At 35.0% G+C, this 23698-nt stretch overlaps 1 protein-coding gene across 1 annotated transcript in view; it reads right to left on the reverse strand.

Annotated features, from left to right (window-relative positions):
- Positions 1-14212: 14212 nt before the first annotated feature.
- The window catches only part of rab32a (RAB32a, member RAS oncogene family), a 48752-nt gene continuing 39266 nt past the window's right edge, over positions 14213-23698 (reverse strand). The window contains exon 3 of the mRNA XM_088625174.1: positions 14213-18222. Coding sequence (XP_088481300.1) covers positions 18073-18222 — 150 coding nt within the window. The 3' untranslated portion in view covers positions 14213-18072. The remainder of the gene's footprint in view (positions 18223-23698) is intronic.

The raw sequence follows: 23698 nt of genomic DNA on the forward strand, positions 1-23698 counted from the left end.
GTTGCTGAGAAGTTTTCAAGGGATCCTAACAGAAAAAGCGGGAATGTGCCGTATACTGTAACTTCTACTTCTACACATGTGCTATATGCAATATGTATTGGTGGTATAATGACTTACACTAAATATTTTCAGTTTTAAACAGGCTAAACATTCAAGCCACACAACCCAGCTATGAGGGACTGCATCTGGCAGTAAAAAAAGGATAGTTGAATCGTTCCACGACAACTGCTTTTCTGAATAAAATGCAGAGCTCTCTTTGTGTTGTAGCTAAGGAAATATTTAATGTTTGTGTCACAATAGTGACCATCTGTAGGTAGTGTAGTTTAATAGTGTAGCTATGTTTAAGGAACTAGGACCTTTCTCCCTGCACAAGTTCTCAGATCCACCAGAACCACCAGTGCACTCACAGGCCAGCACAGGAAGGTGCTCTTTTATTCCTCTAGCAATTACAATAATATACTGTTCTACTGTCTACTCAAACAAAAGAACAAAAATAAAAGTATTCACAAAGGACAGCAAAAACCCCCAAAACAAATTAACATCATTGGCCCCAATCCGAAGAGCAAAGAAAGAAAAAAAGATCCCAGGAAAAACTAGTTACATAATGCACAGTTCTCTCTCTCTCCATTCTTTGCCATGTCCTTACAAATCCAGTCATTGAGTAAAAAATGCCAAAACTCCAGTGCCAGGGTCCTCTCCATGATATTTCCCTCTGTCCTCCCCATGAATACTCCCTCCAGTCTGGCAATCCATCTTCAAAAAACAAAAACCCAGAGCAGTCTTTCAATTGTCTCACTTGAACTTCTCATGTCTTATTAGTCAATGAGCTATGTGTTTCAATATACCTCCTGTGCAAACCACAGCAGGGGAAGAAGAGAGCACCCAAGACCCCAGGCCTCTGCTGACCTATAGTGTCTTCTTTCTGGCCAGAACTCCAGGATTGTCCAGGAGATTATGGAATGTAGACAGATACAAACAATGCAGATTTCCAGGTTACATGGCCATCCTTCCTTTCACCATTGTCTTTTCTGGTTTTAACATGCTTAGTACCTCACATACAGTATCTAATGTGTCACCCCTGACTTTGTGATAACTGGTACTGTAGGTGTCTAGGCAAACAATATCACTCAATCTGATGTCTGTTGTAGTGTTTGCTCTAGAAATAAAGGAGGACCTTAAGAGGAGAGATAAGCAGACAGAAATTCAGAAAACACCATACTGTACATGACAAAGGCACTGGCCAATATACAGTATGCATAATATAGCTCCCAAGCCTCTGCCCTACTTTCACTTTTGTCACCCCATGACATTTGTTCCTTTTTTAATCGGAATATTAGCCAATGCAACAGCAAGCTGCTCTCCTTAACTAGATCAGGATACTAAATTTAGACTTAATGCATTATGTAGATAGATTTACTTTTAAGTAAATGGTTTGAACTAGTATCAAATTTTCACTTAATAATTTCAGTTTTTATTCTCATATGCTTATACTGCAACTCTTTGCTGGCAACCTTTTTTCCATGTTGTACTCATTACATTTTTTCTGATGTAGCTTGGAATGTTCCACCACATTTTCATACCCAGTACAAAAAGAACATGAGTCCTTGAACTGAGTATAGCAATTATACTGACTGACAAATTAACCCGTGGTGTCATTGTTACTAAGTTGTGAGATCAATTTAAAACATAAATAATACCAATGGTATTATCTAATGGTGTAATACTGCATCAAATATTGTTTTTACTTTAGAATAAAATTTAAATTGCAATTTAAACAGCTTTTTAAGGTCAAATCGAGATTTACAAGAATCTGACTCTTCCCCTGAATAGTAATCAACTACTGGTAATACTGATATTACTGATACCCGAAGAAGGCTCGACAGCTGAAACATTGTGTTTTCTTTCTTCTCTTTTCAGCATGGATAAAACCTATTGCTCCTTTACAGCCTATGCATGCTAATGCAGCTACACACCTGATATTATTGATACAGATGTTAAAAAGAGGTGTTCTGGTAGAGTTCGGAGGACTTCTATTATACAGCATGTTATCGGATTTGTTGTGGGCTGTTCTGCTGAAAGTGTCTGTGAAAACAGGAAATTATTTTTCAAACCACAACAAAATTTAATATATTGTTGCAGGCTGAGGTAGGTGACAATGGAGGTGTCTAAGGCTCTAAGTGTGTAGCACCTTGAAGTGTAAACATTTCCAGCTTCAATGCAGAGGGGATATTTTTTGAGATGTAGTGGGTTCAGAGTCTATTCAAAGAAAGAAAAGGAAGAGAAAGCAGGGGAAAAGAGGGTGAGAAGATTAGAGAAAGAGTAGAAGAAGAGAGGGAACTTAAAACTTGTGCCAGGTGAGAGTACCTACTTCATCATCATCCCAAAAAAAAACCCAGATTTGAGCTTAGTATTTGAACCTTGCTACATTGAGCTTGCTGTTCAGCATTTTTATGGAATTTGAATTTCCAGCGTAAAAGATACCTCAGTTAAAGACAGCCTTTCCTACTTCTGGGAACATTTTTAGTATAGGGAGATAGGCTCCCATTTATTTTGTGGCATCTGGATTTACAGAGAGAGAGAGATTTATCTGCAGTTTGTATTGCATTTAGTTTAGGAGGCAGCTTATCTCTTTTTGGGCTTCTACAGGCATTATTTAAGAGTCAAGTACTTGGTATCACCCTGGGGTTTTCTGGGTGATGTAGATGTAGGCCTCTGAAATGGCCTGTCTGTAAACTTGTAAATACAGTAAATTGTGTGTGGTATGTTTATGTTGTATGTAATGAATATTTGTTTGACCAAGTGTGCATTAATTATTATTCTTTTCACAAAAGGTGTGCCAGGGAACAAATAATTCACATGCCTCTAACCATACCAACCACTTGCATATATTCCTGGCAGAAATGAATATGAATATTTATTTTATTTATTGACTAAACTGCACTATATTTTCCATGATATTGATATTGTCCATTTCTGTAACCCCACATTTGCAAGAATATTGTATTAAATATACTGCATAGTATACTAAGATCTAAGGAAATAGAGATAAACTCAGAAACTATACCTGAAAATATGTGTGTATTTTCAAGCATGTACGACTGAATGAACTGTAAAAAAAGTATAATAATAAAATAATAATAATAATAAAAATATTTTCTATATTACTAGTATACAGACATGACAAATTCCAGTTATTAATGTAAATCCATGGGAATACCTGATGAAAGTTTGAAGTGCTTGGACAACCTGTAAACATATTATGAACTGGGGAAGAAAGTGGTTTATTATCTGAATGTTTGACAGCTTCAAACTTGTTATGCTTGATACACACTTATCAAAACTTAAGCCTTCACCGTGGCCTTACTGTTGCTGAAAAATTAATACCTTTAAAGTCCTTGACAGCCCTTCAACATCGTGTTTCATTAGCTTCCTCTGTCCAGCCCCAGATCAAGCCAAGCCATAACATACTCTGACAGCAATAATTCCTTAAATGTTGGAACCTGGAGGCGCCTTGGCTAGACAGGTGAGTGGGCCCTTGCAAGGTTGATGAGCAGGGAAAGGAGACCGGGACAGGTCGAAGCCAATGTGCCCATGCTCGCTCCAACACAGGGTTCCCCTTTATGAAAGAACAGGGGAGGACCAGGCAGATTGACTATTTTCTGCTTTTTCACTTAATAGAAATAGGAAGAAATCTCCTTTCTTTCTCATTCTTCTTCGTCCAGCGCATCCCTGGTCTTTCTCTCTCTGCCTCCATACTGTATCAATTTCTCTGCTCTGTGAATTGCACATCCTACTGTAATGAAAAGGGCAATAAAACTGTCTGTGAGCCTGTAAAGGTTGTCTCCAGCCTGTCATTCGCCTGGCTGCCAACACCGGCACTACCAGGAGTTTTAGTTACAATACCAAGCACTCAGCTTCTCATTCTTCTCCACGCGTTCAAAAACACAAGGATTGTGTCTTATGTTCTGCAGTGAATTTGCACACATTTTAGCATTGTGTTTATGGATAGCAGAATAAAATATCAAATACAAATCTCTTAAAGAAACATTACTGTCAACATTCATCATTTTGGACTATCCAGTACACATCTATTTTTTAACTGATGACTGGATGGTTAGCTTTACCATTCTGGTTACAAGTTGGTTGTAATGTATGAATGAAGCTTGTGCTGTTTTACTTTTGTAATTGGAATTGTAATGCACCTTGGTTTGGTACAGTATATTCACGATCCACTCCCCCCAGAATGGATTGTTCCTGTGTCATTGGCCCTTTCCCTGCTGCCCCTTCTTTTCCCACTTTTTACCCCCTACAAAAGGACTGAGAGACCCTTGCTCTCCCTCTTTCCGCTGGGGATTATTCAGGAGCTGCACCTGTCTCTCTCCTCTTCTTCATGACTTCTCTACTTCTGTGAGCAGCACTCCCACTGTAAAAAAGGGGCAATAAATCTTCCCTATGAGCCAGAACAACAACCTCCTAGTCTCCCTTCTTCCACTGCCTGCCTCATACATGCTCAATATCACAATACTAATAACAAGTAAAATTGATCAGAAGAAAATTATAATAACATGGAATTAATAGGGTTGGCGTTCACTCTGTTACAGTGTATGGGCACACACTGTGCAGAGAACCTGCTCCACATCTTAAGTTACCTCTGGACATTTTCTTACATCAAGCAAGGTTTGTGTGTGTTCCCTCTAGACAGCAGTGTGTATTTTCTCATCCTTATTTAATTCAGCTAAACACAGCGAGAGGGTTATTTGTATATTTCAGTATACACAGAGAAGTTGGTGACATTTTTAGATTCTTTTTTTCTCATATGGCATTAAACTAAAAGCTGTTTTGTGAGTAGATCTTCACAGTTAATCAAATCACTTATGTGTTGCGGAATATGTAACAATACAAATCAAGATTGTCCCAAATGTTAGGCAAACTTCCTCAGTGCTTTAAATCCTCCGCTCCATTCATTTTATTGATGCTGATTTTATCTTCTCCATTGTAATAGATGTAATCTAACTGTCTGTTTAAATTTGATTTGTTCAAATCTATCTGCAAAGCAAAGGCTAAATATATTATTTATGCTTTTACAGTTTAGTATTTGCAACTAAAACATTAAATACCACAGCTGTCATTAGAGACTTCTGTTTCAAGCCACTTAAATAAAGTCAGAACACAAAGCTTTTGCCAGTTTCCCCCTGCTAGTTTCACATGCAGTTCAGCTGAACAAACTGTAATTACATGTCAAGGTCCTGTAATTCACAGATGAAACAGGCTTACAAAATTATGCCCTTTTAAAATGTCATTAATGTAAATCTGTCCATGATGATAAACAGATAAAAGGAATTGTATTCTTCAAGCTTATCACATTTTCTTTGGTGTTTAAAATTACAATTATTAATCAATTTAAATTAACCTAATACTATTTGAGTAGTGCATTGATGGATCCATAAAATCATTAAATGAATTACAATGAATCAAATGTTAAGGCAGAGCTCTGTACACTTTGTACATGATGATGATTGTGTGTGGAAGGACGACTGCTCATAAAATGTAAACACCCAATAAGTATTGTATGAACACATTCAAAACAGAAAACCAAAAAGGTCAGAGTACAATAAATGACTTGAAATACCTTTTTGCAATTTTCTTCCAGAAAAACAAATCCAAATAAGCAAAACAATCTTTGTATCTGCAACAGCAGGACATTTAGCAACCACAAGCAATGCATATGATAAAATATAGATCATATTATAATATAGATCATATAGAATAAAAAGCATGTTGGTTTGAAAGACATTGAGGAAATCAAACAAAATTGAAAAACAATAAACAGTACAGTATGTAATATTGTACAGTAGTCTGCTTATCATGGTGAAGTTTGTCATACAAAGCAAATCAAATCTTTTAATGTTTTACAACATTTGTTTTTCGCTGTTTACATTCATTAGTTAAGAATATTAACATTTTCTGTGACACTGATTATGTTTGAGGGGCAAATGTTATTAGTATTTTTAACACACCTCAGGAAAGGAATTATTAGAAATATCAGCAACATTTTAAAATAAAGACAGCAAATTCCTAAAGAATTTTGACTTAATATCATAGGAGTAAATTTGCTCTCTGAAGACGGGAGTTGTTGATCCAATAATGATCACTAAAAGCCCTACACTCATGATAAAGTAAAGTGGCCATGATAAAGTAAAGACAACATGGTGGTCTGTTGGTAAGAATTAGCCCTACTATCCTGGGTTAGATTCTGAAATGACTGTGAATGTGATTTTCACGTTTTCCCCTTGTTTTGCTTTGGTTATCACTTGGGGCTCATACTGTATTTTGAGTCAGCTCCCAAATTCATGATTGGTTACTCACATTTTTTTCTTTTAGGAGGGAATTTAATACTGATATCTTGTAAGAAATATATGGTTTTGTTTGTTGTAGGGGGTCTTATTTCCATTATAACTAGTGCTAACTATGCCAATATTGAGGGATAGAACCAAATGAGCACTCTGGGACAAATGACTGTTTCTTGTTTGTGACCACTCTGATGCTCTTTAAAATTAGGCTTATTTATGGCTTATTGTGTTATAGCATTCCTGTTTATCAAGATATTTTCCTTATTATTTGGAGAAGAATTTAAGTTGTTTTACTTTTATCACACATTTTCAATTTTGGCTCACCTGATACCAATTATTTTCAGAACTTTAAAATGGGTTTCCTGTTTCTTTATGAAGGCTAACAGCTTGAGTGAGACCATTGTAAAAGTCTCATTAAGATCTTGTGGTTAAAAAAACTAAAATACATTATTCTTTGAATTTATACAGTAGATTAGCTCTTATACTTTATCTTACATATTTCATACAACAGATTATTTTGACATTCCAGCCACTGATTTTTGTGAATCTAATTTGTTGGACTGGAATCTGATTTTTGTTGTATCATGTTGTTTTACAGTATGAATTTCAAAGCCTATACTAAGAGCTTGAACATATGAAAACACTGAGTTCAGGCCAGTCATTGAACCTGATGATAACATACTCTGTCCTGTGCAAATACACTGGGAGAGCAAAGTTAATAATGTTTTTCTTTGCTTTGTAGATTAGCGATTCGTATGTGTGATCATGAGACTTAATCTAAATGATAAGTAGAATACACGATTAATTTTATGTAATTCCATTCATATTTTAATTATATTAGAACAAAAACATACTTTATTATAAACCCAGTGATTTCAAGGGACCATAAGTATTGAGAAGCTTTCTCTACTTTCTAACCTCTTTGTCCAATATGTCTATCCTGTCAAGAAACAGGGGCTCTGTAGTTGGGAAACAGTTGGGATACGCCATGAATGGGTTACCAGTCCATCACAGGGCACACACAGACACAAACATGCACACACTCACATCAGGGACAATTTAACAAGAAGCCAATTAACTTACAAGTATGTGTTTTTTCTGTGGGAGGAAACTGGAACACTGGGAGAGGACACAGAGAACATGCAGACTCCACACAGATAACACCCCAGGTCCGAAATTAACCCAGGGCCCCAGCACTGCAAGGCAACAATGGTAACCACTGCGCCACCATGCTGCCCAGGAACACATTCATTTTAAGTCAATTGTAAAAGTTGATATTTAATTGCATCTCTCCTTGAGGCAATGACTACACTATATGCATATCACACTGTTTGCTGTGTGTAACCATTTATGATACTTTGCTGCAGCCACTTTGAGTTTGTAGCTATTCATGGGATGTTCTGTTAACAGCCTCTGCAAACAAGAAATTGAAACTCCAGATTTAAACCCAACTGATCATGTTATTTACATTTTGCACAAAAAAGTAAGCAAAAACACCCAAAGAATCACAAGAAAAAAATCATAAATAACAGTTTTGACATTTCTATCTTCTATGCATTCAAAAAGCCATGTAATTGAATAGATCACCAAGAACTTTCAACAAAATGAAAAGCTTTTTAAATTCTTAGTGGTGAATGAAACATTATTAATTGTCATAACTGTTACATAATTTGACATTTCCTTGAAAGTATAATTGATAACAAGGACATTTGCACTGACTTTAATTTTTTGCATGACTTTCATACTTGATACATTGAATGGTTCTTATCTTTAGAAATAGTCTCTGCATTTCTCAATCTATAGCCCCATCATCTATCTCTGTAGGTATTCCAGTATATTACCACGTACTGTAGATGCAGTAAACTTCATGCCATTCTCAAGATAAGTTCAAGGCCCACCTTTCTAATATGAGAATTCTTCTTTTTTTTCATGACACATATTCATATTAAACCATACTGTAGGTATTAACAGATACTTTGCTTCAGTTGTGTCACTATTCCTTGTCTGTAGATTTTAATTAAAGGGTGTTAAAATACAAGATGTTCTAAATAGTTTTAAAGGACTCCTGTAGATTGGTAATAATCTCAAATTTAGGTTCCCTTGGCATGGCACTTTTACGGTGAATTTCTAATCAACAGGGAATGTTGCATATTCTGCCAGCATGACGCTCAGTGCGCCTGACTCACAGATCTTTGGCTCTGGAATGGGGTACCTTCTGTGATACATGTTCTCCCTTTGTTCACAAGGTTTTTTTCTAGGGTGATCAGGTTTTTTCCCACCTTCCAAAGACATGCTGGCTGAGTTAATTAAAGTCCCTAGTAGTCCCCGGTATGTGCCCTGCGATAGACCAGCATCATGTCCTACCTTGAGCACTATGTGCTTTTTGGGTATTCTCTAGGTACTGTATCTCCAGATCTTAGGAACATAAGAATGGTTATGAGAAGAAATTATTACATTCATCTGGCCTGTTTGGTACAGTAGTTAATGGGTGATCAATTGATTGGAGGATTTCTAGACATTTCTTGAAAGAAGTCAGCGTATCAGCTTCAACAAAATTGCTGGGCATCTTCTTCCATATTTCCAAGAACCTTTTGTGCCCACTTGTGTCCTCTGTTTTGTGTTTCACTGTGTTTCAGAAATTCACTGGGTTGACTTTGGCAATGCCTGTAGGAATTTAGGGTACATTAATCCTTGTAACAAGAGCACTTCACTTCTGAGTACTTACTAAAACAAACATACACATACCTATTTTTTTAATTGACTTTTTTTAGTCCCCCTGTTAATCTAAGCTCCAAGCATTAGTTTGTTCTTTCATTTTCATTTATCACTTCTTTCGGGTATTGTTGTTTTAACCAGTTTAACGGAAATTGTAAGGGTGTGATACTAGTTATAGTGTAGAATAATATTTTTAATGTATAATTTGTAAACATAATATTTATTCACATATTTTAACATTTAAAAAAATGAAATGTTTTATTTTGATTATGCACGCTATGAATGTACTGTACAGTATCAATCAAAATCACAAGACAGCTTAATGCTCTATCTCACTTTTGCAATTGTGGGTTTTATTCTATCTTTGACTGCACAAGATTTATTAACTAAACATAATAAACAATTTTTTTTAAGTAAGACATTTAGATTAGGTCATTTTGTATTTATTGCATCATGCAAATGAGATAATGCAAATATTATTCCTCCACATAATTGCTTCATAATACATTTAAACATAACAGCTGGCATTAAAAAGATGTGCTGGTAAAATCTGCTTGTTGTAACATAAAAATGTATAGTGCCAATATATTCAAGTACATCCAAAAAGTCCTTCAATGAATGGAAAGAATCTGAGATTTTTTGGACATAGTGTTGCTTTTACAATAATTCACCAATGAGATAAACTGTGGAACCAATTTATGCTCATATAACAAAGGATGAGTGTACTTATATCAGGTCTCCTCACAGTATTCTCTGTTCAAGACAAGGTTCAAGTGCCTACAGCCTGTCATGCTATTTCATTAAGACCAGGAATATAGCTGGCTCCTTTTGTCCACGCTGATTCCAAATTATGATCAAAATTATACACAATATTCTAAATGATTCTAACATAATTTACATTTTATGCTTTTAACAACATACACTAATATTTTTTGGCTTTATTTCTGCCCCACATTGTCTTGAAAATAATACATCATAAAATAAGTACAGTACTTGAGAAACGCTGCTTACATCCTATATATTTTTATGTATAAGATATTTTGCCTTGAATACAGAATGAAAAAAAATGGATTTGGTAGACAAAAATGTATTTATAAAATTGATTTTGTAAACAAAAATGTATTACATATTGCTCCATTTTCCTCCCTTGCTTCATTTTCCAGACTGATATCACTACTGTACATTGTGCTAATGTACTTTATGTGTGCCAGGTTATAGTGTTTTCTGCCTTGTGCGCTGTGTTTCAGTTATATGCTCTCAGTTGCCAGGCTTCTTAACTACCACATGCAAGGATGAAAAGAGAATGCATTTTCTGTAAGTGAAACTGCATTTCTCATCTATATTTAGATTATATTCTTAAAGCTATGCATTTTGTGAATATTGAATCTTTACATGCTTAAGAAGCTTTAGGCTTTTCAGACAGAAATTCTTTTATTCAAAGAGAATAGAGCACATGATACATTTTGGAATTTATCAGCCATGTGACATACAACTTCTTCCATCTGGTTTACACTTCCCAGACACAATCTAAGAGCAAACTGAAGATAAATGACTAAATACACAATTTTATGAGCAAACAATAGCCACAGATCCAAAATATAATCGTATCAGTCATTGTTTTAAAACTGTCCTTTAAGTTGTGGGATTTATTCACAAATGTACTCACAATGACTCCAAGACAAAAGAGGTTCACTGTATTTTTGCACAAAACAGTATGATGCTGATAGTTTCACATATAGCACAGTACACAATTAAAAAACATACATATTTTACTTTAAACACAGTGATACATTTAAATATTCTAATGTAACATCTGATGTATGAAGTTTTTGTTTATTTCTCGATACATATTCAGTTTGGGTTTGCACAGTGGTGCAGCAGATGCAATGCAGTTTGCATTGCTATCTGGGTTCAATTCTGGATCTGGGGTGCTATCTGTGTGGAGTTGGTATGGTCTCCCCATGTTCACATGGGATTCATCCTGGTGCTGCAGTTTCCTCTCACAGTAAAAAGTCATACTGGTAGGTTAATTCGGTTCCGGAAAAAATGTTCCATAGTGTGAGTGTGTGCGTCTGAGTCCATGTGTGTCCTCGGTAGACTGATATCCCATCCAGTATGTATCCCACTGTGTGCCTATTAGATGCTGTGGATATGCTCTGGGTCCCCTGTGACCCTGAATTGGATTCAGTGGTTGGAAAATGGATGGATATTCAGTTAGATGTGTTGTGCGTAATACTCTACTGTTTCTGATCTGTTTGCAATTGGTCATACCGAACATCATACAATCTGTCAGTTATACAGTAGCTTTAGAATAAACGATTTGTGTTGGTCATAGGCAATTTTATAATTTTAAAAGGAATCGTAACAGTATCATTAAAGAGAGTGAAAATAAAATTCTCATTATCAACAACAATAAAACTGTTACAGGTATGTAGGAAATACTATTGATTCACATAGAAATAATGTATTTTAATTGAATAAGAAAAATATTGTTTTCCCCTGAATATAATTGTTGAAGAAACATATTGCACTTAATACCAAAAAAAACCTCAAGAGTCCTTAAACATCAAAGAAGATTAAATAAGAAACTGTACAGTTATTATTTTTTGACATAGTGGCTCTAAAAACATTCACTGATAACTCAAATTAGTGTAATTGAGAACAAAATGCATTCTCTTGAATATATGTGCAAAATTTTATTTTATTTATTTTCATTTTAGGTAGAGCACATGTGAGCTGAACAGTTGATTTTTCTAGGTTATTTCCCAAGGTTAGGGTTTTGTATCTGGTTCATGTGTATCTTATAAATATACTGCAAACTAATATATTTATAAGGACATATCAGTAAAGGTGACAAAAGTAACTTTGGCTCTGACTCACTTCAGAGTATCTTTAACAACATGTCAGGAAAGCAGTTTAACCATGTAATCTGGAGAAATACATTTGAACAGCCTGTTTTTGAGAGAACAGGGCACATGTGTAAAAAACAAATTTACCAAAGCAGATATTAGAAAATTGCCAAGACAAGTCATTAGATGATAGGTCATCCTATAGTGGTTGTATTGGAAAGATCAAACTCTCTCAAGTTTAATGCTTGACCCTATGAAAGGTATTCACAAGGTTGATACTTGTAATATGTGTGATAGTTCACATGATATTACATGAAACAAATTAATAAAGAAGAGCTACAAAAAATGTGCATAAGATGCTTCTTTTATGACTGACACACACAAATATCAGCTTTCCTTCTGTCTTCATTTCTGTTTGTAGTTTGAATTCCTAGCTTTTTTACACAAATAACCCATTTCTAAAATCTAGCATCTTAAAATACTACTAGAATTATATTAATGATTTCCATGACCCTCAAATTTATCAAATTTTAAAAAGGAAACAATTAAAAAGAATGATTAAAGATAAGGAGGATCAGAAATGGTGAGAGTTCAAAGAGCCCCAGGTACTATATGTAAATACACATTTCAATGCAAGGACTTAAGGTTACATGACAGGAGGCATGTACACAGACCAAAAACATGCTGGTAGGTTAATTGACTTCTCTAAATTGGCCCTGGTGTGAGTGTCTGCATGTTTGTGCCCAGTAATGGACTGGCATCCCATACAGGGTGAATCCCACCTTACGCCCAATGCTTCCTAGGATAGACTACAGGCCACTGTGACCCTGAATTGAATAAGTAGTCATTGAAAAGTGAGCAATATTTATATACTATTTGCACTACAAAATAAGATAAGTGACTTCGCCGTGGCACCATGGAACAACATCTCTTGGGTCAAAAGCAAAACTCAGGCCAAGAAATATTTAATAACAAGAAACGGCAAACATACAAGACAATCCCTTTACATTGAAGGGATTGATTAGAGAATTGTAAAATTCCTTTTTTATCTGCATAGTCTTGCTGTAGCAGTCAGGCATATTACTCCCACAGGCCACTGTGGTTGCCAACAGCAACACTGCAACATTGGTGTGAGAAAAAGTAAATGCAGTATTCCAGTGAATGAAACTGTGGTACAACAAGATTTCCTACCCGTTCAACAACAACAAAAAAACATTGCTTAGACCTGTTTGAAAACTGATGTAATTTTTGGGGGATATAAAAAAAAGCTAAAGAAAGTAATACCCCATAAATACCATATTTTTATCTTTAATAAAGATGAAACATTTTCTGTTTCTGTTTCATTGAACCTTCTTCTGAAGGATTTATTTTTCATAAAATGAGCACCATATACTGTATTATCCATACAGTGCTCAAGCTGCCATTCTGGTCTTATGTAGGCATCACTTTATGGACCAGATGTCCAAATAATCCAATTTGCAGTTCTGTTGCATCCTACCTACTAAAAGAAAGCCTTTATCAGAGGAGGTCCAAATTACTGATTTCAATCTGTTGAAAAACTTTAGAGAAAGAATTCAGCGAGCTTTGTGGCAGCTTTCTGAATAAGTAGCAGTAGGTCATTTGTGATTAATTTGGCATGTAGTATAGCCTACTATACTACAGCAGGCCTTGTATCCTAGACTAGAAACTGAAAAATGTTCTGGGTAGCTGTCCTGATCTATCTTACTTGGACCAAACTAGGCACTAGTAACAAAAAGGAAGGTGGAGAAGGGGAAGTAAAAAAAGAAAGCAAATTTTTTCTGAAGGTATCCAACACACATTTTATATTTCTCTTCTCTCAGCTATACAAAAATGCAGCTGTTCTTGAGAAAATAAGAGACACTTACTTGGCATAACTCTGATAATTATAATTTGCCTGCGATAATTATAATTTCATTTGTATCACACACTCATAGATCAGGCGTGTTTCTGATACACAGCTTCCAAGTCGTCTTTGAGATAATCCAGTACTTATTTGGTGCTTCACTTAACTGGAACAGACGAGAGAGAATAAGAAATACTCTTTTATAAACCTACTGTATAATTTAGTGTCTGTTTGGTTGATTGTTACTCACAGGGTGGTGATAGATTGAAGCAGCAGCTTAGGATATGCCTTCCAAAATTAACAAACAGGAGCTATTCTAAGTCCTATAATTGTACATACAGTATCATTGTAATGTTTGAGAAACCTCACATAAAAATCTACTCCATTTATATGGTCTCCTACAGGAATTAAATTTTTCAGTAAGGACAAAGGCATATTTTTTATTTGAGTTTATTTGACCGCCAAGACATATTGCAGCCACAAAGTGAGAGCAAGCTGCAAAAAGACAAAGTCCTAATGCAAGAAATTGTATATGGCTAATAAAGTGATCTTATCTTATCTTACCTATTACAGAGTACATTATGACACTCAGTACAGACAATTTCGTTCAACTAGCATTAAATGTATTCTTCCAGCAGATTTTTAGATATTTAGGGGCTAAGGTATGCATAGAATTTTTAAAAAGATCTTAAATTTAAAGATCTTAAGCAGTGGCACTGGAGCTCCATAGTCCAGAAGTCAGAGTTTTCAAGCACAGGCAAATCTTTAGTCAAGTGTGGCTGGGATTTTCCAAGTGACATGAATTGCTGGAGTACAGTTAGCACAAGTTTCCTAAGATTGCAACAGTTATTCTAAGGACCTGCTGGGCACAGCTGGCTTGTACTGATGTCAGTGTCTAGTGCACACTGACCTTCAGTCAGTGCTAACTCTCCTGTAAAGCACTGCAGGACTTATAATGTGTCAGTGAAAGTCCTTATTCTTTGCATTTGGAATTTGGACAATTTCAAATATTATGAAAAAACTACATGGAAAATAAAAGTTTTGTGTTCACTCTGGTTTGCAAAAATTCTATTATGTGCATTATGTGCACATACAGTACAGTAATAGAACAGTACATTTTTAATGCCAATGTGTATTTTAATAGGTTTTCATAGAAAAAACTTTTAAAAAGCAATTCTGCAATTATTTATTGTTTGCTTCTATAATCCTGGTTGATAAATAAGAGACATTATTGCCATACACAGTGAAAACAATACTGTTCTTGTTTCTCAATGCACATGTAAAACTATTTGAATTTTTGAAAACAGAAAGGAACACAATCAATCATATTGATATCTGAAGCCTTTTAGAGGATCCGATACATTTTTCTCTAAAGGTTTAACAGGATCACTTTACTGAACTACTTACAGATTGTCGTCAAACATGAATGGTTTAATATTATGTGATTTTAGTTTATTTCAATGAAAGACATGCACACTTCAGATTCATCCTTTTCTAGTTTGCACAATCTGTTCAGCCATTAATTAAAACAAAATAAAAATCATGCATCCATTTCAGTTTTGTGTCATAAGCCTCTACAACGCTAAAAAGCAAAAAGTAGGTAGCACATTTATGTGCAGAGCTGCCCAAAACTGATGAATAAAATCGCCATAGTTAAGCGGCTACCAGTTAATGATAAAGTTCCATAACATTTAAGTAAAAAACAAAATGGCTGGTTTGATGACTGGTGTTTCAGTGCATTTCGGATCATTTCTATAGAGCTGCATATGCTTAGTTATATACTTCTAGTATGTAAACTATTAGTTCACTTAAAAGTATTTTATGAAAAATGACACATTGCATTTAAAAAGAGTGAATTTTTTCCTCCATTTACTTGAACCATATAAATGATAACAATAGGAATGGCAGTAATGTTATTTTTAAAGGACATCATTTGCAGTATTTTAATGCCTCTTGGTATGGATAGTAATTTCCCACAATTTTTATTGGTTATATAAATATAATTTATATTTAGATTTAAAACTATTGGAATATAGTGTATAGGGAACTCAGGGGAAATATCTTTTATATTTTGCTTTTCTAATAGTAATTTTACTCTTGTATATTTAAGTATCTACCACAAGCCTTTGACAGATCTAATTCCTATTCAATAAACTATTTTTTACATTTAAAATGTATCTACTAGTGAATTTCTAAAACATTCAGAAAAACACATGACTTGTTTAGTCTGTCACTTATATATTAAAGAATTTAATAAAGATTTAAAAGATAATAAAATGGATTTTCAAAAACTGAATAAAAATAGAACATTAAAGATAAGAATTAGCTTAGAGAATTAAATGATTAATGGCTGCAAATATTTTAAATAATACAAAAATGATATAATTTGTCATGTTACCTCTTTTACACTGCTTCAATTAATCTCTGAAAGCAAACCACTGAATAGAAGGCAGCTCCACTGACCTTTCTCTAATACTGTAACTGAGTGTGCTGCATAATTATTTAAGCTCATGTTAATTAGTGTTACATGCAACCCCATCCTAAAAGTGCTCTTAATGTTTTATACATTAGTTTACTGGAAGGTACATTACAAATGATACAGGTGAATTGCTGAATCAAATTATTGCTAAGCCCTGTTAAGCGTTCTCAAACAATAAACTAGAGATTTTATGATTCATGCTAAACCCATCAGTCCTTTTATTGTAAACATTTTACATAGAATGATGTCCTTAAAAGTGTCTTTGAAGTACCTTTTGCATTGTGAAACCTTGATATTCATGGCTTTACAAAAACGTACTAAAAAAGATTTGTAATTTTTGATTAATGTAACCCTCTTTATTATAGTATGTTGTACAGTATAAATGCTTATATGCAAAATATTAGAGAAATATTTATAAACTGAGGCACACACTATTTAATTACATTAGTTATCTGTCAATACTACTGTTTATTCCAAAAATAAGGCTAATGCGGACATTAATGTAACCTTAACTACACTATGTGAGAAAGAGGCTGTTAATTGAATAGAAAGTGAGTTTATTCTAACCTAGGCCTGGAGTTGGTTTTTTAGAAACCCTTTTTACAGACAACTCTTCAGCTTGGTACAGGCATTCCCCAAGCCACAAACATGCTCAATAAGATATTATTCTTGAAGGTGGGATTCTAATTAAGTGGTGTTCAGTCATAATCCGACAGATGGGAGCTTCTCAGCATCCTCAACCAAACACAGACCCCAACTGTCTGAACCTGCAGTTCCTCTCATACTGAGCAGGATTACTACTGCAATAACACATCATCCATAGGGTAAAGTAACCTGTCTCGTGACATGAGATATATGTATGCTAACCCGTACATGCTCTCTTCTAGAATTAGAACTACTTGCAGCAGAAAACTGTATCATGTATGCATGTACATGAAACACATGTACTGTACCTGCTACATACCAGGGAGAGAAGCACAAGTTCACTGTATTTGTGAGACAGAAAGCCAGGACCCTAATCACGGCTAAAAATGTAAGAACAGTGCTAGTGATACACCTACCTGTATATCAAAGAAAAAAGAAAGCCACAATTGTATGATAAAATAAAAAAATATAAGATAGTATTCAAAGATGGAAGAAAGACTAGTAAAGTGTTTGTAAAATGCACCTAGTTAAAATTTCATGCAGCAGAAACATTTATCAAATCAATTATTTAATTTCATGGTTTCAGCTTTGTTGGTTACTTAAGATGTCTTCAATGGAAATCAGTAAAACTCTGGCACTTAAACCAAATAAAGGAAGACAAACATATACAACCCCCTTTTTCTCACTGCAAAACTAAAGCAGAAACTATATTCATAAAAAAATGTTAGGTCATTGTTAAATGAAGCAGCACCTTTCAATGTTTTCATTCTAATTGCTCAGACAGAAATGTGATATAATACAATTGGGCCTCTGTGTAAAGGGGTATATTAAAACAAGAACATTAAAAATTCTAGCCCCTATTTCTACCAGTGAGACCACTGAAGGCTAAAAGGGCTTAGGACTCTGGGCCCAACTTAGCCAAACCATTAGATTTGAGGAATGATCATATTAACATTGTGAAAGTTTTCTGAGACATACCACATGATGCCACAGTGCTTAAATGGCCCACGGAATTACAATTACAATTACAAAGTAGTGGTAACAGTTAGCCAGAATGAGGTCAAAGACTGTATTACTGACTTTAGCTCAAACTGACGTGGGATTCAGAGTTTAATGTTGAGTCCTGAAATCCAGTCCTTGACTTGAATGTTCTCTTGATTAGCTGTAACGCTAGCAGCACTGGGACTTGCTCTCTGCTGCCACAGCTTCCTGGTCCAGTTTCACCTTGTCTCCATTACTGTCCTCATAAGGCAAGCCCTTGTCATTGGCTAGGATGTTCTCCACCAGGAAATGGGCAGCTTCATCCACATTTATGTTATCCTGAAACACAGCAAAACAGACAGTGAGGGGTGGCACGTCAGATGCAGTGGTGTTAATTCAATTACCACAACTGCGAGGTAAAAATAACTGTAAGTTGTTCACTACAGTCTACCTTTCTGTATGTGACATTACAATTTAAATTTAAATAAAAAACATAAAAGTATTAAAATCTAAATGTTTAATGTTGATTTGGGGAAATGTTTTCATTTTAGTGATCAAAAGAAGATAGACCCTAACTTAAATTTTACAGTGAGAACTAACCTTTCAAAAAGTAAAATAAAATACCTAAAATCATTCATCGTTTTTTGGACTGCTTCTTACATTTCAGAACTTCCAGAGTCCAATCCCAGCATGTAGCGGGTGCAAGACAGGGTATACCCTGGATGGGACACCAGTCTATCACAAGTCAGACAAAGAAATGCGCACACTCAAACCAGGGCCAATTTTTCCCAGAAGTCAATTAACCTACCAGAATGTTTTTGGACTGTGGGAGGAAACTGGAACACCCGGAGAAACTGACATAAACATGGGGAGAACATACAAACTCCATGCAGACAGGACCCAGGATTGAACCCAGGACCCCAGTACTGCAAAACAGCAATGCTAACTATTGTGCCTAATACCAAAAACCAAAACCAAAAAATAGAACAATTGGTTTATTACTTCTTAAAAGAACCAAGTCCATCAGTTTACATTATAAGCAATGTCATAAGCCTGTATTGTTTGAATATGAACATTAACTGGATCCTTAAGCACATTTAACTTTACTAAATGCAGAACCTAAATATTAACCGATTCTATTCCTGTTGCTTAGTTATTTCTCATAACTGTCTTATTTAGTTATACAGCATTTGATTGGGCTGACTGTGAGAATAAAAATACATAAAATAATATTCCTCACTTCCTTAAGCGCATCTGCGAAAAAAACATCAGTACCTGCCAAATAACTAGCATTTAGTCCTCCGACACTGAGGTTCTAAAGGGTCTAGGTTATATGAAATTTTATTACCATAATAATGCATAACTTAATTATGTTTAAAAAAATAACATTCTGGAGAAGGAAGCCATCACACCCTGATGGAGGAACATGATTCCTGATCAATAAAAAACACCGGAAGTATGGTTAACAATGACTGAAAAATCGCTAGAGAAATATTCAATGAAGTCACTATACACTGAAACAGTGTTTTATTTACTGTGTCCTGTTAGAAATTACATTGTAAGATTCACATCACATTTCCCTGATGATTTTTTTTTCTAGTTGTATTTATTTTTGCATTGCATTCATTTGGTGATGTAAAATTGCATATTACATTGTGTTCCACATTTTTGGTATTCATTTTGCAATGACTTATATCTCTTTAAATCATAATTAGCAAAACTGGAATCCAGTGATAATTGCTATTCACCTCAGTGCTGCAGAAAATAAAGTTTAGTATGTCTATCAAAAAGATAAATGCACAATCACATCGATTTGTAAAATGGGGACTAAAATATACTGTAGGTCAAATAGGCTCCTAGATCAGTGATCACCTGCAAAATTGTGCTTGTGGTTTTGATAAAGCAAAACACTCAACAGTTGTGATGTGATGTGAAAAGCACTTTGGCCCATTTCATATTTCGCTGGGTTTTATTGCTTTAAAGTTGGAAACAGAATTTGCTGAACGCAAGTTCAAAAAGGAGATCAAGTGAAAAAAATAAACACAGAAACTGCAAAACACTATATATGAGTCTGGAAAGCAATAACAAAACAGGATCTGCCTCCCTTATGTCAGTCATGGACTACATCCTATTACAGACACTTTCTCATTTTAGGTGTGTATGACAAAAACCATAACTGGAGAAAAGTCTGAATCAAAGGGAAGTTGAAAGAAAATCTCTTGTCATTAGGCTGAACTGTAGTATTGAAGCACAGCAGGAGCAAAATTAAGGGAAAAAAAGATGACAGCACCTTGACAAGAAGTCAATAAGGACAGAAGTCAGTGATGGATGATTTCATCAGGTGATATTTAGCCCAGCAGTTGCAAAGTATTTTTCTACTTCAAGCACCTGAAGGAGCCAATTTCCACACAGGTGTCAACAGAGATTCAAACAGCTAAATCACATTTAACTAAAAATGCTTCCTTTTTCTCCAATTCTGTGGAAGAGAATAACTGATTTCCCATTTGTAACCAAATAACAAACCACACAAAAAATCTTCTCTATTTGAGAGTAAAACACCTAAATGAACCTTTAGTCTGAGAATTGTATTCTGCTATTCAGCAACAACAAAGATGTGGTATAAATACTGACCAGTAAATCAGGTGTAGTGGTAGTGGTAGAAGTAATAATAATAATAATAATAATAATAATAATAATAATAATAATAATAATAATAATACCCACAGAAAGTCAGGACCTTCGTTTTATGTCTCATCTGAAGGATGGCGCCTATTTACAGTATAGTGTCCCCGTCACTATACTGGGGCATTAGGATCCACACAAACATAGGATGAGCGCCACTAACACCTAGTTAGTGGCCCCACTAACACCTCTTCCAGCAGCAACCTTTTCCCAGGAGGTTCCCACTCAGGTACTGACCAGACTCACACCTGCTTAGCTCCAGTGGGTTGCCAGTTGTGAGTTGCTGCTGGTGTAACATCCAAAACTCCAAAATACAATAATTGAACCCTTTAATTAGGAATATGATTGCAATTATCTTGGGTCACTGTGCTGTAGTGATGTTAAAGCACTTTAAGTTGTCTGAACATTAAATTAAATTATTATGCTAAGGACTTGCTCAAAACACACAGCGGTATCTGAGGAACACAACGAATGGCCTTCCTCTTCAGGGATTATCCTGTTATGTGGCAGTGTACATGATGTGACTGTCTGACATTACATCAATTCCAAGTCATATACAGTAGATGACCAAACTGATATTTTGTTAATCTCGCTGCTCTGAATAGGCCTACATTCCTGATGTACTTATTTATTTAAAATAAAATAAGGCAATATTATTTTGCCTGGTTACAGTGAACAAATAAATGTTTTGTTTTAGATACTTTGTCTAGGCATGTGTATGGAGTACATTCACAAAAATGCACAGTATAATTCTTGCATTTGCAAACCATTTGCTATAGTCTTTACAAAATGTTAGCATAATATAAAACGTACACTAACAAATATCTTGTGTACATGTAAAGCACAGGAGTCTAAAACTGATTAGCACAGGTCAATAAAGAGGGTGAGAATTTTCAGATCACAACCCCCAACGTGTAAGGATTTCTGCCAGAATATACCCGAGCAGTTGGTATAGAAAACTCCAGCCTGATACCAAGTACTGGACTATTAAATAATGCCTACTGTGGTCAAAGAGGAGATAAGCTGCCTTCTAAACTAAACAGAACTTATGATTAAACCAACCTCTCTCTCTAACCTGGATGCCACAAAATAAATGAGAGCCCATCTCCTTATTCTACTATGCATCCACTAGCAGGAGAGGCAGTATTAAACTGAGGAGTTATTCTCTAAAAGCTACAGAATAGCAATCTCTCTTAGCAAGATCCAAATACTTAGCTCCAACCGGGTCTTTTCTGATGATCTTGAACATCTGTCCTTCTTTTTCCCTTTTCTTTTTTTTGCTCTCCTTCTCTTGATCTGATCTGTTTCTGGACTGTTGATTGACACTTAACTAAAGTGAACTTTATGAGTACTTTAATTAGACTCTAGAGCCCCTACATCTCTGCTTTGAAGCTAGAAATGTTTACACAGCCAGGTGTTACACACTTTATCTAGAGCCTTTGACACCTCCATTGTCACCAACAGTACCTCACCCTGTAAAATATAATCATATATTTCTGGATAATCCTTAAATGTGCTGTTTTAATTTTTTTTTTTAATTTAAAGATTCATTTATATACTGTGCAGAGTTAGGCAGGACTGTTGACAAAGTGTGCTGTGCAAATTGCACAGGATACAAGGCTTCAGTAAATGAAAAGGTTTAATCTTCCTTTGTACATGCATGCAAATTTTCACAGCTGTGCAAGAATTAGACAGCTTAGTCCCAAACAGTAATTACAACATATGCATATAATAAGCATCAGAGCCTCTGCTGGTGTGTTATATGTTAACAACTTTCACCATTATTAACACAGCTTAGCTGTGTGAGAAGGAACCACAATTTTGTTCCTTAGAAAACTGTAAATCACATTGATCAGAACCTACAAAACCTGTTTTTTTGCACTACACATCGATAAATTAACAAGGCTACAAATCAGGGATTTTTGTACTACAAAATACTGCTCTTTCAGAATTATCTTAACAACCAAAGTGAAATGAGATTGACAGAAATTTACTTAGCAGTGTACAGCATGCACAGTGAGAGTTTCATGTCAGAAGTTTTGTCAGCTTTTAAGGTTAAACATTCAACCTTACAGATTGGAGCGAACCTGACCTCTTTCCTCTAATGAATCTTTCCAGTAATGAAAGGGGAATAATGTCTGAAAATAAATTAATAACTCATAATCAATTTGAAGAAGAAAATAATAAATACAATGAAGGTAATTTAGTGAACAATCTGGAAGCGTCAGCCTAGAAATAGACCAGTCTCAGATATTTGATGCAAGGTTTCTGCGTGTGACCACAGGTGACACAAAGTCAAATGGGTGGAACATGGATGATATACAGTACGGATAAAGTGAAATGTCACTGAAGCAGAGACAAAGTTAGGAATACCCTATATACTGTATATATAGAATGTCCATTTTGCAGTCAATACAGTAGCTCAAGAACATGTCCTGAATAAGAATGTGTTTTTTTTCATTATATGTTTCAATACTAGATCAACATCTAAGAAAATGCAATAACAACCAATTTTATATATAATTTAAAAAAACATCTTGATATTAGGGAAAGCTAGGTGGTTCTGCCTCTTCCATGACTTCACTTTTTTCCATTCTTCTGCAACTGTGTTAAATAACCTTTTGCTATAATTACTGTAACTGAGCATTATAGCATTATAGTCTCAATCTGCAGCTGTGCTGCAAAACACAAAGAGTTTACAGCATCATAAGACTGCCAAGACCATTTCATTCTTATTGCTTACGTCAAAGATGAAGGCTGCCTCACAGACTGCTGTCTTATGAGGTTATTTGCTTCAAACAAGAAAACTGCTTTTTTTTGTTAAAGGAAGAAGTGGGAGGGGAAGAAAGAGCAAGGAATTGAGTGTCTCTTTCTATCACAGGCATGCGCTAACCAAACTGATTCTGACATTCTTGCCATATCATTGCAACAGACAATGTACAATTGAGATACGAACACTGTCATTTTATGTACTTTTCTGTTTTAAATGATACACATTAGAAGTATGGAATGGTTTCATATTAAAGAAGCTCAAATGTTCTGTGAGGTCTATTTTATCACAATGTCACTCTAATCTATGAATAAGAATTATTACATCAGGAAATTAATTCCAAATTTAGGCTTCAAGTTAAAT

This window comes from Lepisosteus platostomus, chromosome 3 (genome assembly GCF_059453375.1).
Source record: "Lepisosteus platostomus isolate fLepPlt1 chromosome 3, fLepPlt1.hap1, whole genome shotgun sequence".
In the NCBI taxonomy this organism is placed as follows: domain Eukaryota; kingdom Metazoa; phylum Chordata; class Actinopteri; order Semionotiformes; family Lepisosteidae; genus Lepisosteus; species Lepisosteus platostomus.